Source organism: Syngnathoides biaculeatus, chromosome 10 (genome assembly GCF_019802595.1).
Source record: "Syngnathoides biaculeatus isolate LvHL_M chromosome 10, ASM1980259v1, whole genome shotgun sequence".
In the NCBI taxonomy this organism is placed as follows: Eukaryota; Metazoa; Chordata; class Actinopteri; order Syngnathiformes; family Syngnathidae; genus Syngnathoides; species Syngnathoides biaculeatus.
In genome coordinates this window covers 3,487,203-3,504,160 of record NC_084649.1, presented here as the reverse complement: position 1 = coordinate 3,504,160, position 16,958 = coordinate 3,487,203, and the positions used below count along the sequence as shown (strand labels likewise).

The 16,958-nt window shown below is 40.1% G+C and overlaps 1 protein-coding gene across 13 annotated transcripts in view; it reads right to left on the bottom strand.

The window, feature by feature from the left end:
* foxp1b (forkhead box P1b) overlaps positions 1–16,958 on the bottom strand; it is a 263,881-nt gene that overhangs the window by 21,345 nt on the left and 225,578 nt on the right. For all 13 annotated transcript variants that reach the window (XR_009796652.1, XM_061831373.1, XM_061831379.1 and 10 more), the window contains 4 exons: positions 11,206–11,392; positions 5,291–5,398; positions 1,364–1,451; positions 339–422 (listed from right to left, as the gene is read on the bottom strand). Coding sequence is in view for 12 of the 13 variants with exons in the window: in XM_061831373.1 (XP_061687357.1) it covers positions 339–422; positions 1,364–1,451; positions 5,291–5,398; positions 11,206–11,392 (467 nt within the window). In the remaining variant the exon portion in view is untranslated. The remainder of the gene's footprint in view (positions 1–338; positions 423–1,363; positions 1,452–5,290; positions 5,399–11,205; positions 11,393–16,958) is intronic.

Here is a 16,958-nt window from a genome sequence, read left to right as displayed (position 1 = left end):
TTTAAAAATGACAACGGTAGGGATGTCAATTATTTAGCTTTAATAATCAACAATAATAATGACAACAATGATGTCGCCGGCCAAAGAAGCAGCGCTTCTGTTCAGTTACTACGCCGAAGCTGTTTGCATGCACTTTATCTCCGAGACCAAATTGAATCTTGAATTTCTGCAGAAGTGGTCCCAACAATATATCCTGCCTCCCTGGAGACAACAGCTGTTTTTATTTAGTAGATAAAATAAGAGGACACAGGGACAGATTAATGGATACATGTGTGCCAATTATGACAAACAAAGGAATGGGGGAGGGACAACACGAGATGCATGATGGGCTCGCTCACCGGTTGCGGGGTGGCTTTGGGCTCTGTAGATTTGACATGAAGGTGTGTCATCATTGCTTGCAGACGCTCTTTGTCTTTCGCTAGCTGCAAAGGAGGAGCGCACATGACTTTCTTTCCTTTTTTTTTTTTACTCGGCACAAACACTTTATTGTCACACTGACAAATCAGTATTTGTTTGACTCTGGACAAAGCACAATTATTTGTTATGAAAATACATTTTACAACCTGATAATATCATCGACAAATATACTGTTTTTTTCTCACTGTCAACAACAAGCAAAACAAGTGTGTCTGTGGGTCTGATTAATGTTCACTCATCTATCCGAATATTAATCAAGCAGGAAGGAAACAAAACGAGGCTGCAAAACAACAAAGCTTACAACCAGAATTGAATATGCCTGCATGCTATCTAAAGTACAGGTCTCATTTCAAGATGTACACTTGACAATTTTGGCATTCCAATAAACAATTTTTTTAAATTCTCATTAGTATAGTTTACTTTTTTAAGTCCCTCTAAAAAAGACAATGTTAGTGATACTGTATTATCATCTCATTTTTATGGAGACATTTACTTCTTCCAAAAACTAAACTAAAAAAAAGACTGCTTGTAGCAGATGACGTAATAAATAACAATATAGAGAGTTACTTCTATTAGTTCTCATAATTTAACAGAGTTTGTATCACCCCTTTACGAGAGATTTCGCATTTTTATTGTGGGGGCAAAATAATTAGTCATAAGTGACGTTTAAACCCAGTAATACATAAAATGTAATTATGTTCTCTACTGAGCTCTAAGGTCATCATATATATTTTTTCTAGCTGTCATGCATTCAAAACATTTTCCATGGCTGGTTACTAGCAGATGTACACATATACTGTACTGTATATCATTCGGCCTCTCTGGGTGACCTTGTAGTTGATGTCGGATGGGGGGGACGGGGTGGGTTGAGGGTTTGAGACGCAAAAGCGTTTGTCAGGAGAAGACGAGATAAATATTTGGTCCAAAACAAAAGCCGAGACAATACCTGCAGCTCCAGCTGTTGAACGACCTGCATTTGCACTCGACACTGGGCGGTGCTCCTGTCATCCAAAGCGTGCTCATTGTTAAGATGTCTGAAACACAAAAAGCAGAAAACACACACTCAAAAAAAAAAAAAAAAAAAAAAAAATCAAGTGTCACTTTCACTTGCTGCAACTCATTGTGTGATGTCAGAAACCGTCCAGTGAAATCCGTTTTAATGATGCTATCTTACTAGGTAGAGTGCAAGAGAATACTATGTACTCAAATATCCAGTGTCTGGCGCAAAGAAATACTTTTAGCACGGAAGGATGCTCGTCCATATTTTATGGAAGATGGGTTTAATGACTGAAGAACTGTAGGTTTGCTTTGTATGGTATTCTGAATCCGGTAGATTTGTATTTGCATACATATCTGTGTTTTACCCCTTATTTGTATAATTAAAATGTATATGTAAATATTCTAAATAAAACCCATGCAAACAGAAGAAATGGGATCTGTCACAAACTTGAGTTATGGATATAATTATATGTGATCATTTTATACAGGAAAATATATTCTCTTTGCTCCTACTTTTACAACTAATCTAAATAAGTAGCTCGGCAGGCTCCAGACAAGGTTCCCCCCCCCACCCCCTGTGATTCATATAAAATGGTGCAGATAAGGTTCACGAGTGAAGGAAATATGATTGGAGGAATTTTATCAGCCACCGCATGAATTACTGTTTGAAAATGCTTATGCAGGGGCATTTCATTAATCATTTAATCATAATCCGAGCAGGATGTTTGAACTGATTTCACAAATACCCTTTCATTTCACTACTTCATTATGCTCACTAATGGATCCAATATATTATATATATATCATAAATTATATCACATCTTCAGTGACCATGTAGGTCACTGTCACCAGGCTTGTGTTGCAGCGCACACGCCGGCAGCGGGCGACGACAGCAAGGTGCGGAAAGCGGCTGGCTTTATCAATGCAGTTTTTTCTGTTATTCATAGCAAATCTAAAATAGTCAGTGACGCCAAACTGAGGGTTAGCCATGCATCCATTTAATGCATCACATTTTTGCTTTTAATACCACATAAGGACATTATGAGATAGCATTTTTAAAACTGTCTTTAAAATTACTGACATCCATCCAGCACTTATTAATTCTTGTCTTGATGCAATGAATTAAGCTAATTATAACAGCATTGTAAATGACTATAGACAGACTTCTATGAGCTTTCTGTTAGTTTCAGTCAAATCAACTATTCAACTTAAGTAGGTCTGTAAATGAAGGTGGCAAATATCTCTGTACATTGACATTTTCAAAGAAAATATAACAGGTATAGAAGCTTCAAGTTCAATTGACTGGCATAGACTGAATTTTCAATGAAGGACAGCCTACGTGAGCAGCTTTGAAATGTCCCTGTTCATAGGCGACATATGCCCTGCTTCTTTTCATCCTTTGTTACATTCCACTTTATTTCTTCTAATGACATGGAGAGTCACAGTGCATAATTAATAGGAAATGAAATATTCAAATGGCCTTAATGCGGCCTGGAGAGAACTGTCTGGACACGAAAGCGCCGAGTACGGGGAATTGACAACGAGGGAGACTGCGTATGTTGGCATGTGTCACTTTTTCGACTTCAAACGGAGCCACTTCTGAAAGTAAATGGCAAGTCACTCAAAATATTGCAATAATTTCTACGCTCGTTAGACTGCAGACAGTTTTTGTCACTTTGCAATTACTGACAACAGAAACTAGACTGAGTGACCCACCTTTTCCCTTTCCCATGTCAACAAATCTCTCATTGAATAAGAATTTCCATATTGAACATTTCTGTTCTATATGTTACTCATATTAGAGCTGTTTAATTAAAAGAGAACATGCTATGGGACTGTAATTCATCAGCAATTCTACACATTTTATTTCACATCTTGCCCTGGATAATCACTGAATGGAAATCATGCGGTTTTGGCTTGCAGACAATGCAGCACTAGAGGGCACTGCTGTGTTTTGCTGGCTCTGATCCCTGACAGGACAGTGGACATGGCTCTTGACCCCCACCCACACCCCCTCCCCCAACAGAAAAAAAAACACCAAGCTCTTACCACACACCTCTGTGTGTTGAGAAGGAAAACAGGAACAGGGATTTGGTGCTTTGTGTTTATGTTTATCAAGATAGTGGACATAGGTATGTCATGTTTTCTTTAAAACTGAATAAATACGCACAGAGTTTAAAACAACATTTCAGACCGTGTTAGTTGTTACTGTTGGCATGTGGAGCTGAAATATGATTGAGGTTAGAGTCCTCCTCACCTTTCTTCATGTCTGGTTGGCAGTGTGTGTTTTCTGCTCACGCTACGCTCATAGATACTTCATATTTCAATAATTATTCCATCCATAAAGAGACTCGTCAAATTATTTTAGTGAAATAAATACATTTCACCCCCCCCCCCCCATTATTTTGATTCTTTTCAGAGGGCTTCCAGTATCGGTTGCTTGGCTTCATGTGGAAGTGCTTAAGGTTTTTGGAGTTAACACCTTGGTGAGCTGCTCGCGCACTGGCCTACTGTTAGACAAAGGCAGCTTTGTAGAGACTCTCCCCAAATGTTTTCTTAACATGTTCCAAGCAGTTTGAGCAGGCAACTAAAGTAAACAAGATGTTGCCATGATAAAAACACTTGTAAAAACAAAGCAGAGTGCACTTACAGACATTGTTAGGGAGAGTTCTACTGTGTGCCCAGAATTTAATTCCCTTCGTTTCTATAAACAAAGAGTGAGGCAATGTCAGAATACAATAAAGAGTGAATGATTTACAGGCACCCCTCCCACCCCAAAGTCAAAATATATGCCCGTGTGTTTGGGTGTTTTTCATGGTTTCTTGTTTATTACAATTGCATGAAAATACAAAGCCATGCTTTCCTTTTTTTTTTTTTAAACTGCACTGTACACTTCTTAATAGCAAACAAAAATGTCACGAGGGCTTCAAATGAAAGCTGTAAAACGAGTGAATTTATGCAAACTATCAAAAGAGGATCAACATATTGACAAAGCGTCAAACTTTCTGTCGTTTCTCAGCGTGCCCTGCATGACACCTTTCTCCCTGTGTCTGTTGAGGAACCGTACGAGTGCTTGTTTTTGGATAATGGAATTGTGTCATATCTTGTTTAAAGTGAGACTAATCCGGGGTGACAGCGAGCCATTGATCTGCTGCCACACGGCAGATGTTTTCATCCTCTCCGTAACCATGGTGCTGTTGTGAGCTGGATTAACACGAGCACATTGCACACCAGGTTGATAAGCAAACCTGGGGGTCTCAGGCAGGGAGTCACGATGTAAAATGACAATGGTCTGGGCCTGGCTGATCAGGGTCTAATCTGTTCCTCTGAGTTGTAATTTCAAAGCAGGTTTTTCTGGCCAAGATAAAGTGCTACAAGCACACAAGGTTAAATGTTGGCAAAAAATTCAGGGATGGAGTGGACAACCATTAAATGCTGAAAACGTGTGAAGCAAAAAAGGACTAAATGTAAGACATACAAAGTGTAAAAGAAAGACCACAAAGCAAGGCAAGCAGTCAAAGACAAACAACAAATCCCCATGGTCTGATGACAAGGGCAAACATGCAGTGCGCCCAAAGTGTGGCCAGCTACGGATAAACATCCTACGGTTGTTTGTTTGGGAAAAATGGTCCCCATCACCATGGGAACTGCACTTATCACAGGAATTAGAGGCCCATGGCGTCCTCCAAGTGAGACTCGGGCTCCGTACCCTTGTCAAAAGAGGACTGTCCCAGGCACCCACTCAGGAATAACAACTAGCTTTTGTTACAGTGCATTTGTGTGGATGCTGTCACAAAATGTGTAATCGATCATAAGCAAGGACACACACTTGAAATGTAGGATAGAGCTGGAGCTAAGTATGCCTTTTACTTACTTCAAGAAGGAATGGAAATCATCGAACACCGCTTCACATCCAGGCCACTTGCAAACACCATGACCATATAGCGGATGACTGTGAGGGTGGCACTCTTCTACTGCGGATCTGAGGGACAAATAGAAGGGAAAATACAGCATGAAACTGAACTTTTTTGTCGCTTAGATAGTCACAGACATGTCTGGACACATGTAGTGAAGGACAATGTCACTGTTTGTAAGCACATGGCTACACTGTATGCTGAGGACCGTCACTTGTGGTAATATGTAAAAAATATCTGAGCGTTCCAAATACCAGCATCATGACCAACACTGAAATACAGTAGCATAGTAGGTATAAATGTTCATGTGAAAAATATGACTGCAGGTCACTATCACATTATGCACATTTTTAACACATAATGTATTTTATATATAATAAACTGTATAATATACTGTATAATACCAACAGTGTATATCATATACCTAGTATATAATATCAGATTATGTTGGTTATGTTTGCGAAAATGTAGATTCTAAACACGACAATAATTGCTCCCAGTGGGAAACCACAGACAAAAATTACATGATTTCTGCAGTTTGAGGAATTTACTTATACCGTACTTATAAACAGGAAAGTGGCATGGAACAAGTGGTTAGTGAAACTCCCCCACAGTACTAAGGTTGGGGGTTCTCCCCATTCTTGGGTTTTCTGCATGTACTCTGTTTTCCTCCCACATTCCAAAAACATAGATATTAGATTCAACAGAAACAAAAAATAAATTTGTCGGTAGGTGTGAATACCTCCAGTCCTGGGTGTATCTCCCTCTGGCACAAAAATCAGCAGGGAAAGCAGACAACAATGACAACGAATGACTTATGAAGTGGTTAAATAACTGTATACCTAAAAGGATAAAATTTACAAAATGTGACCAGTTTAAAATGATAAAATACTTGATAAATTCACACTTTTAGCAGTAGGTTGGATTGAAATAAAAGTTTTTTTGTCCTGGAATATGAAGTTTTTGGTTTGTAAAAGAGTGGACCGGATCTACAACATTGGCAGTATTCTGGAGGGTACAAGGAGCACACGTGCTTTGTGGACTTGGAAAGAGTGTTTGGTGATGGTGTACTGGATTCCATAATTACGGGCTATTCGGTCCCTGTAGGGCTCATATGGGAGGTGTCGTGTACATTTTTCTTATCATCAAGCATTTGAAAATATTTTTTATAGATTTTTTTCTAAACTGAAACCAGGTGATTTAAAATATTGTGTATGTCCACATCCAAAGTGAATGAATTCCACATAATACTTCTCTTGTTCTGCACACACAAAAATCAACTTGAAATGACTGCTCCAATGACACCTAGAATGAATTGGTCATGTTGCAATTTATCGGACACTTGGGCGTTTCCGTGGCTCTTTAATGTGCTGACTGCTTCATTATGTCTATCTGCAGGAATGTAGATGTCAAAGTGTGAAAAGCAATAGGTCATTTTCAGATCGGGCAAAACCGTCAACAATCCTACTTGCTTTTATCTACTGGCCAATCCATGTCACCAGGTGCATAGGTGGCAAGCGTAAGGGTGAGTCTCATCATATCTATGAAAAACTAACTTTATAACATCTTCCATATGCCAAGAGTTGTAGAATGAATGTTATCCCAGTCGGCGCTTGAAAAACCGGTCTAGTGGGGAGGCAACCACAAGAGCAAGACGCTCAGCCATATGGAAACAAGCACTATACAAGACACACAACAGCCTGGGGAACTGGCCTATATCGCTGCCACCTGGTCTGCTTGTCGCCCACTGGTACACAACACTGCTGCTTCTCACCTTGGCGGACAACTGGATAAACACAAATACTGTGCTGAAAGAACTGATGCAGTTTACTCTTTATAGTGTCTTACAATTGTTCTAAAATGTATATATCTACAGTTAGTAAACATTTATAATTCCTCTATTTTCCTGTCCTTTAATCTTGTACTTAACATACCTGGAGTTTGTGTATATACAGTATATCCTGTTAATTATGTTTGCACAATATATTTGTAAATTTTTTTTGACGGCAGTGTCTGCATTTCAGGTTGAGAACATTCAACAGTGTGGCAAGAAGGGGTTTTTCCCTCTCCAAGTCAAATTATCTTTTTGGTTCAGTTTTGAGTCATGCTTTGGATTTGAATCTTGGTTCAGACTTAGCTCATATAAAGTTGAATACAGTGAGCATTAGCAATGAAAATATCATCATGGTGACAGAAAGCCTGTTTTTGTTTTATTTAAAATCAAGATGTTTTAAAATTCTCTTTTGCATTCTCTATTAATATGATTTTTTTTTCCTCACCAGGATTTAGCAAACACAAAAAATTGACACCACTCTAATCAGTGGATGCTAAACAGCAGTAATGCCAAATGAGATATGTTTGTGTTGTGATGCATATGAAAGCCACTTATCCTCATGAGGGTCACGGGAGAGCTGGTGCCTATCCCAGCTAGTTTCGGGTGAAAGGCGGACTACACCCTAAACTGGTCGCCAGGCAGTCGCAAGGGAGATATTGACATCGTCACTGAGCGGGAATCAATCCCATGCTGCCCGCACCAAAGTCAGGCGTATATACCACTACACCTGTTTTGCATATCTGAGAAAAGAAAAACATCTTGAACAATAGAAAATGGTCTTTAGTATAACATTTGATGTGCGCCAATGACACATCTTGAACAATACTAGTTTGCGGGGCAGCCTGAAGGTAGAACGTGTAAATTACCTTGTAACTGAGGACAACTGTGACATTGTCTTCTTTTGGTGAAGCAGGAATCGAGCGAGAAAAATCTCGAGCCTTTGGTGTGCTGTTTTTATAAGTTGTGATATATGTGTGTTTGTGTGTCCTAATAAATTGGCCTACTGTATTGACCAGTGAGAGCCTGGAGAAAGTGTGTAAAGCCAGTCACAAAACTATCCTATAGCTCTAACGCTTTTGGCCCATTTCACACATTTCACAGCGATCAGCTTCATCTTTCTTGGCCTTCGTGTTGTATCTAGTGGACAAAATGGCCAAATGTTTTACTTGTCATATTTGAATGTACGAATGGAAAAGACATATAATTGCGGTGCCCAATCTGATTATTTATTTGTTTAACAGATTGCTTTGTTACAGTTCCCAAGATGTGGTTACTGATGAAGGTTGGAACGCAAAGTGGGCCAATTGTTTTGTGAGGATGTTCCAAGTGCATAGGGAATTTGTGTCAGATACACATCAGACATTTCTTTCAAATAAGCAAATCAGTGAATAAAAGCGAATAGCCTCACAAGGGTATTTCAATCAAAGCATCACAGGTTGAATGAGTTGAGAACCACCCATTTGAGAGACACAAGCCTGATCGTAGCCTGTTTGCCAAGTGTTCTCAAAGACCACTCAGAGCGGCAGCGTGCACCGCAGCTTCGGTGTGTCAAGATGGTACTGATTGAATTTCTCCTCCTTCCTTAAGACGGAAGTGCAAAGCTGATGAGTAATTCCTGTGGATGCACTTAAGGTTTTAGTTGCAGGCGTCGTCGTGCCTGGCCAGATTTTATATGACACATGAAACTAACTACATGGTACTTAAGGCCTCCTGTAAAGCAATCTGAAGCCAGTCAGGAAAACAGGTCCATCAGAGGAGAGGCGTGTGTCTGTTGCCTTGACAAAAGGACTTGCGAAACCACATCAATTAAAAGTTCATCAAGTTCAGCATCAGCAAGATGAGTGGATGGTCTCCATGAACACCCAGGACATTTTCATCAGACTGATTTTTAAATCCCTAGATTATTATGCAGTCATTTTCTCAAAGATGTGCTCCCAATAATGCTTAATGGTTTTGTGTTTAGGCATACTTGGTCTGCGTAATCAAAATTAAATGTACAATATCATGATCTTAACGGTAGTTTAAACACTTTGACCTATCTAGTTCAAATCACAATGGATTAGGTCGTTAGTTTATGTTAAATAATATCTGATTAGTTTATTCATAATGATGTTAATCTGATGCAATTCAAGCAATGATTTATCTTGTATTGTACCTGTTATTTATGACACATTTCAATTGCTGAGTCACCTGCTTGGTTTTCTGACAGATCTAAGATACTATGACAACGTTACTAGTAGGAGAATATTCCATCTGAGAATGCTGTCTTCACCTAAGCTTTCACGATAAACTGCAGCTGACATCTTCTTTAATCTCTGACAGTCAGCGCTTGCGAGCTGGAGCGCTACGTCGTCTTCGATGTTCCATGTTCCGCTGATGCTCACCTTGTTTGGTCGCTTGTGACCATGTGTGATGGAGTGAGTGAGTCAATATCATCCCTTGCACATTGCTTCAACAACACAGGCACACACACACTCACAAAGAAATATTAAGCCTCTACTCAATTAAACCCTGAAAGTCCGTAGGGAAGAATATTCTCGACTGTATAAAACCTTTGATTGGGATGGGTGATCTTTTAAACATGTTAAAAGTGTTATCTGTACACATAAAATGAAATGCATGAATGGAAATGGAAAAGCCGAAGTCGAAAAGGCAAGAGATTTTATTTATCTTGCCACTGATGAATCATACCATGTCACTCCGTACAAAACGTGCACACGCACCCACACACCCACGATCAGCCGCTTTTCCCCTCTAAAGGTTCACTGGTTCCTAATGTTGGATGTGTTGTTGTATTTTCGACTTGGCTTTCTTAATGACACATGCGTTTTGATCAGTCAGTCAGATGTTATGCAGTGAGCTCATGGTGCCTGGAGGCTCCTCGCTAGATGTTCAAAGATCAGGAGTTGGTGCAAGAAAACGAGCAAATGTGTAAGATGCCAAACTAATTCCTTCCTTATGACAGAAACAAAGTTCTGTTAAAGCAAACAAAATTCATGAATGAGCTATCTTGATTTTGAAAATATGATAAGGCTACCACCTTTTTTCAGTATATGCAGTAGCCACTTGGTGTTCTGCCAGAGCAATTAGGTTAATCAAGTTGATGATACCAAAAAGAAAGGACTTCAGCATGTGTATTTCAGCTTAAGACACACTGCTTATGTACTGTAATTTAATCAAATATTGGCAATCTTTTTGAAAAAATGGTAGACTTCCCCCTTCATTAACACCACTGCAACATTAAATGAATTGTAAACTGATTATAAACACTCCAAAGTCCATGGAGACATTGGGATTTGTAGAGACCTTGGAAGATCATGCGACCTAATGAGAAAAATGTAAGTAGGTACATTATCTAAAAGCTCCAACAATGCCAAGGTTTCCGCACTGATGAGGACTCACTGTGAGATATACACTCCCTAGCCACAAAATGATAATGTTACATAAAACAATCGCAACTGTAAAGATGAAAATGGACGAATGGATGGATAATGCAAGCACATTATGAGTGGGCACTTACAGTAGGTGCTGGCTAAACTTAAAAATCTAATCGTGGTAAAAATATTTTCTGATCATGTAGATCAAAATTAAATATATTTGGATTGGTTCAAACTAGGGCAGCACAGTGGAGCAACAGGTTAGAGCGTTGGCCTCACAGTTCTGAGGACCAGGGTTCAAATCCCTGCCCCGCCTGTGTGGAGTTTGCATGTCATCCCCGTGCCAGCGTAGGTTTTCTATGGCCACTCTGGTTTCCTCCCACATCCCCAAAACCTACATTAATTGGAGATTCTAAATTGCCCTTACGTGTGATTGTGAGTGACTGTTGTCTGTCTGTATGTGCCCTGCGTTTGTCTGGCAACCAGTTCAAGGTGTACCCCGCCTCCTGCCCAATGACAGGTGGGATAGGCTCCAGCACTCCCGCGACCCTTGTGAGGATAACCAGCTTAGAAAATGGATGGATGGATGGTTCAAACAACTCTTGGTGAGTTTATGTACAGTAAATATGACTTTCATAGAGGCAGAAAAAAGGTAGCGGCTTACACTTCTCTCTTATGACTCATGTACTGTCCGTTGGTAGGGGTATGCTGGTTGTGGAGAGGGTTCTTTGGTGGTGCCGGGGAGGACAGATCAAGGCCCCGGTGGCCATTGCTGCTGCTGTTGTGCTCCTCCTTCACATGAGCATTTGTTACTTCCTTCCATAGCTGCTGGAGCTCCGCAGGAATCATGCCTGGAACAAACAAATCGGATAATAAAATCAATTAGCAGCTAATCCAACTCTCGTCACTGCCATTTAATTAAATCATTTGTCTGTAAACAAAACCGTGTATTAATTAGAATTTCAAGCATGTACTTCTCCCCTCTCCCCAATTCTCCTGTCATCTGGATAATGTTTGTTTACACAAATCCCTTGTACTCACGCAAATTTCATGCCCAGAGTAAAATAATTAACATTTAGACAAGGCATGAAATCTAAATAATGGCCATCATTTTGTGTAGTGCGCACACAACAATAAGTTTACAACGGCAACACTAGAAAACATCCCCCCTGCCTCTTTGAGAAACAGGACCCTTGGGTAATATTCTCAAAAGCGCATTAATGTGCAAAATACTTAAAGCTCTGCACTGCCTCCAATTGACACAGAAGACTTAAACCTCATTTAACAAGTCAAGCACACTGCAGCTAGCATGGCTCTTTCAAAAATAAATCCCTAGAAGACAGTTGACATTGTTGGTGTGTTGACGACACGTCTACAGTGTCTATGTGTGTGTGTCAGCATAGGACTGAGAGCAAACTTGAAACCCGGAGGTTGGAAAAAAAAACCTGCATAATACTGTTTTTGACAGTTCATAAATCTTTTGTCATCACTCCATATAATTTGTAGCCATATAAGGCACTTTAGTTATTGCACAGCACGGTGGGGAAACTGATTAGACCGTTGGCCTCACAGTTCTGATGTCCGGTGTTCAAATCCCAGGCCTGCATTAGTGGAGTTTGCATGTTGTTGTGCCTGCGTGGGTTTTCTCTGGGCACACCGGTTTCCTCCCATCTCCCAAAAACATGCAACATTAACTGGACACTCTAAATTGCCCTCAGGTGTGATTGTGAGTGTGACTGTTGTCTGTCTCCATGTGCCCTGTGATTGGGTGGCTACCAGTTCAGAGTGTACACCACCTTCTGCCTGATGATAGCTGAGATAGGCACCAGCACCACGGCGACCCTTATGAGGATAAGCCCGTTAGAAAATGAATGAATAGTTACTGCACTTTTATCATTTGGAAAAAATTAAGTTGAATTTTTTTTTCTTTTTTAAATTACGACCTGCTCTAGGTGGACTATGTACTATTTGTGTGGGCATTTGGGTATCCCATTTTTTAAAACAAAAACTAAAAAAATACGATCCAGGGTAAATGTGCAGAAATGTGTGGATTTTCAAATCTAGTGGGGTGAATTAATCCAAGTTTAAAGCATGGTGAAAGAACTCCTTGGATATGTGGTGTGGAGAAAAAAAGCCACTCACTTAACATTACAATTAATTAAGCCCATTCTCAAAGTGAACAGTGTTAAATGAAAGATGATTTGCACATGCTTATCTACTTGAGTTTATAGTCTCCAAATCCCCCTCCCCATTTCTCATCAGCAGCTCTATAGATATCAGAAGTGCTCCTTTCAAGCACCAAATTGTAAGGCATTGTATGCAAAATGCTTAGTCTTAATTTATTCCTGTTGTGGAAAATAAATGTGAGGTGAAGATCTCAGTACGATCAGCAAAAATATTTTTAATTTGATAAGCTACTAAAGATTTTAATTATGCTGGTAATGGAGAACATTGGCCTAATGAGGCGGAGGACTCCAGAGAGACGCAAGGGCTAAGAAGTGTGAAATGAGTCTGATAGGATTGCTCTGAATTCACACTAGATCGTTTGCATATCAAAGAGCAGGAAATTATTGCAGGACATATCAATAACCTTTCCACGTTCCAAGGAGTGTCTTTCCTCATTCAAATATTTCCACATGCATGCTCACTCTTATTCTGCTTGCACGTGTTTTCGCTTTTTCCCCCATCAACGCCTTGCTGAGTTCTAATCGAAGTGCACGCCCATGACAAGCAAAACATGCTTAATATTGCCGCCTGTGTTTTAGCATGCAAATCCCCCGCTTGCAGATTTACAATTACATGACTGAATGTTCCATTGAGGTTTTTGTGCTATAAAAGAGAATTTGTGGCAAAAGTTTTTTTTTAATTATTTTTGAGAAGAAAGAGAAGGTCACTGTTGATGGTTGTGTCCTGCACTTCAACGTCAGGAACAATCATTCCCTGCCCCCCGACTTGGTGCCCAGTGACAGTGGGCGATGTATTTTTAGCTGATATACTTGACAGGGCAGCCCACACAGGCTCAATTACCAAGCAGTCCTGGTGACCTCGACATGACTGTTTACTCAGATGAAACCGCAATGGATAGAGTATGTTGATGAGAGAGCTAACCGAGTGGGACAAAGGTGTGTCTTTGTGGATCTAGTCTGTTCTATTTCTCGGTCGTACCGCTCATCCGTTTGATCGCACTCTTTACTCGAAAACTTCAGCAAAGGGTAAGGCTCAACATTTCACATGAATGACGATAAATTGTCATTACACAAATTTCTGTGATCATATTCGTTTTTGTGCTTGAACAATGGAGTTGCTTTTGCAGATATCTCCATCAGATTACAGCGGGACATAATGACATTGATCCATAAAATCCTCTTGCCTGGTCCTCCACTTTGTCCGCCTGTAAAATACTGGATTGGTTTATCTTTTCCTTTTTCATTTTTCAACACAACCGTTCCTCTCATTACGATGGGAAAACACAGACAAGCCCGTAAAAAATGTATGTTGTTGGGACACTTGATTGATCACCGACCTCCCAACTCAATTTTACCCCGGCAGGTAGCTCTGGCACTGAGACGGGCCGGGCACTTCAACCTCTTCTTGTCCTTGTCCCCCTGTACCCAGGTGACTATGTTCAAGCAAGCAGAAAGTTGATTTAAGGTTCATAATGACATCAGTTGCAGGCCATCATCCTCGAAATAAAAAATGGCCCCTAGTGTTCTGGGCTCTTTCAACCGGGCTGTTACTCTTCGCACACAGTGCCAGTGTCATGGGGGGGGACAGTGACATTGCCATTAGTTTATTGTTCCGTCAGGCTGGGACCTTACTGCACCCCTGTTTATGTTGCAGTAATTACTGGCCTGCTGATATCCACCCCCTAGGCCTGAAATATGTCCTGCTTCTTACTGCAGGAACTATTACCAGTAACCTATGGCTGGACATATCAATCACTGACAGGTCGGCTGCTGTCCCCGATGTGCCGCTGTTCTGTGGGCACTTCATGGCCAGCCACGTTCTTTGCTTTCATATTACCCCCAAATTTGTCTTGTCACCGTCCCACCTGCCTCTCGGAGACAATTTAAATTATGTTGTGTGGCAACCGGCCCTCTTGCAGTGCAAACTCATAGGGGCATGTGACCATTTTTGCCACACTGTGGAGATGCTATGTGTGTTTTGGATTTAAAATGAAAAACACATTAAACTCTTTAGCAATGAATGCACAAAACAACTTGCACCTCTCTTATTGGGTCAAGAGGATGCTTGTGTGAAAATTTGTGTGCTTGTGGCGGTGTTGAGAGGTGGGGCGTGGGCTTTATCCCCCACTAGCAAATTGTTATAATTCATAACAGATATTGTCTAACTGCTTCCAAGACTTTGAACATTAATGTCAAAAGAATTTACGGCGACAGAAACAAATTGTGCTACACTGAAATTTATCTACAATCTTCCACAAAATTTCAACAGCCAATTGGAAAGCATTAATTATGTCATGTATGCGGGTTTTTTTTGGGGGGGGAACAGATGACACAAAAGCTAATATAAAACACATCAAACCAAAAAAAACCTAATGTTTTCTCCTTTTTTTTCCCGTGATAGAGGTAAGCCCCAAATTATTCAGAATGGTCAAACTCAGTTAAAGTCAGCTGTTATTTGGTAAATTTGAATACTTTTGATGGAATTGATAGAACTCATGTTATTAAAATATGCATCATTGAAACAAATATATAACTTATATGAATGAATACATTTCATATAATTTAGTATAGCTTTCCATTTTAGGGGAAGCATAATAGCAAATCTACAAAACTAATCAACTACTGTATACATTTGTAGCATGTGATATGCCAGCAATGAGAAAGACTATGAATAGTGAATATTTGTCTTTGGTATATTTTTCAACAATGTTTTACATTTACACTTGTTTGCAAATTTCCTGCATTATTTCCACCAGTTCCAACATAAAACAAATGCACAACATCTGCTCAACTGGCCAAAGCATGGATAATTTCAGACAATGAACACTATTTAGATTTACTTATGAAAAAAAAAAGGAATATTGTAGACTGTGAGTAAATGCTTGACAAAATCAATGTATTAATAGCAACATCCTATATTGAGCAGAAGAAGAGTAAGATTGCCCTGCCAAATTATTACGCCTGAGTTTGAATCCGTGATCAGTGGAGCCCAGATAGAGCAGATCAAGTCATCACTTGTGACGCAGTGCTAAATGCAAGCGGAATATTGTAGATTAGATCACAGCACCATAGGCCAAGTCCACTGATGCGTGAATGAATTAAGTGATGTGGAAAACAGAAAGGTCATCAATAACTTCAAACAGTCAAGCAGAAAATGTGTTGAATAGGAAGACAAATGGGGACCTGAAACACTATCTTAAGTAACCTAACAGCTGTCAGATGCATGGAGTAAAACATCAGTGGGTTGTGAAGAAAACAAAAAACAAAACTACAGAGGGTTTGGCTGATTCAACCAAACAAAAACTAAGGAAGACACGACAGTCCCTAAGAGAATGGATCCCCTCAGCTATTTATATGACCATGTTTTAATAGAATTTGGATTTAGCAATTGGAAAAATAGAGGCAATTGAATCTTTATTACAAATGGACAAAGCAGCGGTACGGTGGAGCACCTGGTTAGAGTCTCTACCTCTCACTTCTAAGGACTGAGTTTCAAATCCCGGCCCCATCTGTCTATGTGGAGTTTGCATGTTCTCCCCTTACCTGCGTGGGCTTTCTCCAGACGCTCTGGTTTCCTCCCACATCCCAAAACATGCCATCATTGGAGACTCTGAATTGCCCGTAGGTGTGAATGTGAGTGTGAATGTGTATTTGTTTTTATGTGCCCCGCGATTGGATGGCAACCAGTTCAGGGTGTACCCTGCCTCCTGCGCAAAGATAGCAGGGATAGGCTCCAGCAACACTTGTGAGAATAAGTGGCCCAGAAATTGCATGGATGGGTGGAAATGAGCAAAACAGGGACTTCTGTCATTAAAGGGGAACTAAACCAAAACTGTCAAAACTTTTGATTATTCTTCAAATATTTATCGTCTTCATCAGCTGCTGTTTGCTTGAATAAATGTACCATATTTTCTGCACTATAAGGTGCACCTAAAAGCCTTTAATTTTCTGAAAAACCGACAGTGCGCCTTAAAATCATGTGCACCTTATATATGAATCAATATTGAGCCTTTAGTGCAACTCCAACTAATGGATGCATAACGTAACGCCAGCCTCTACTATAGCGTCTATTCTATGCGCCTTATAATGCGGTGCTCCTTATATATGAAAAAAAAGTCTCAAAGTAGGCCATTCATTGAAGGTGTGCCTTATAATGCGGAAAATACGGTATTTATTAACACTGCATTTACTCTCTATTTTGGGACCATTTTTGGGTGTGAGTGAGTGTGCC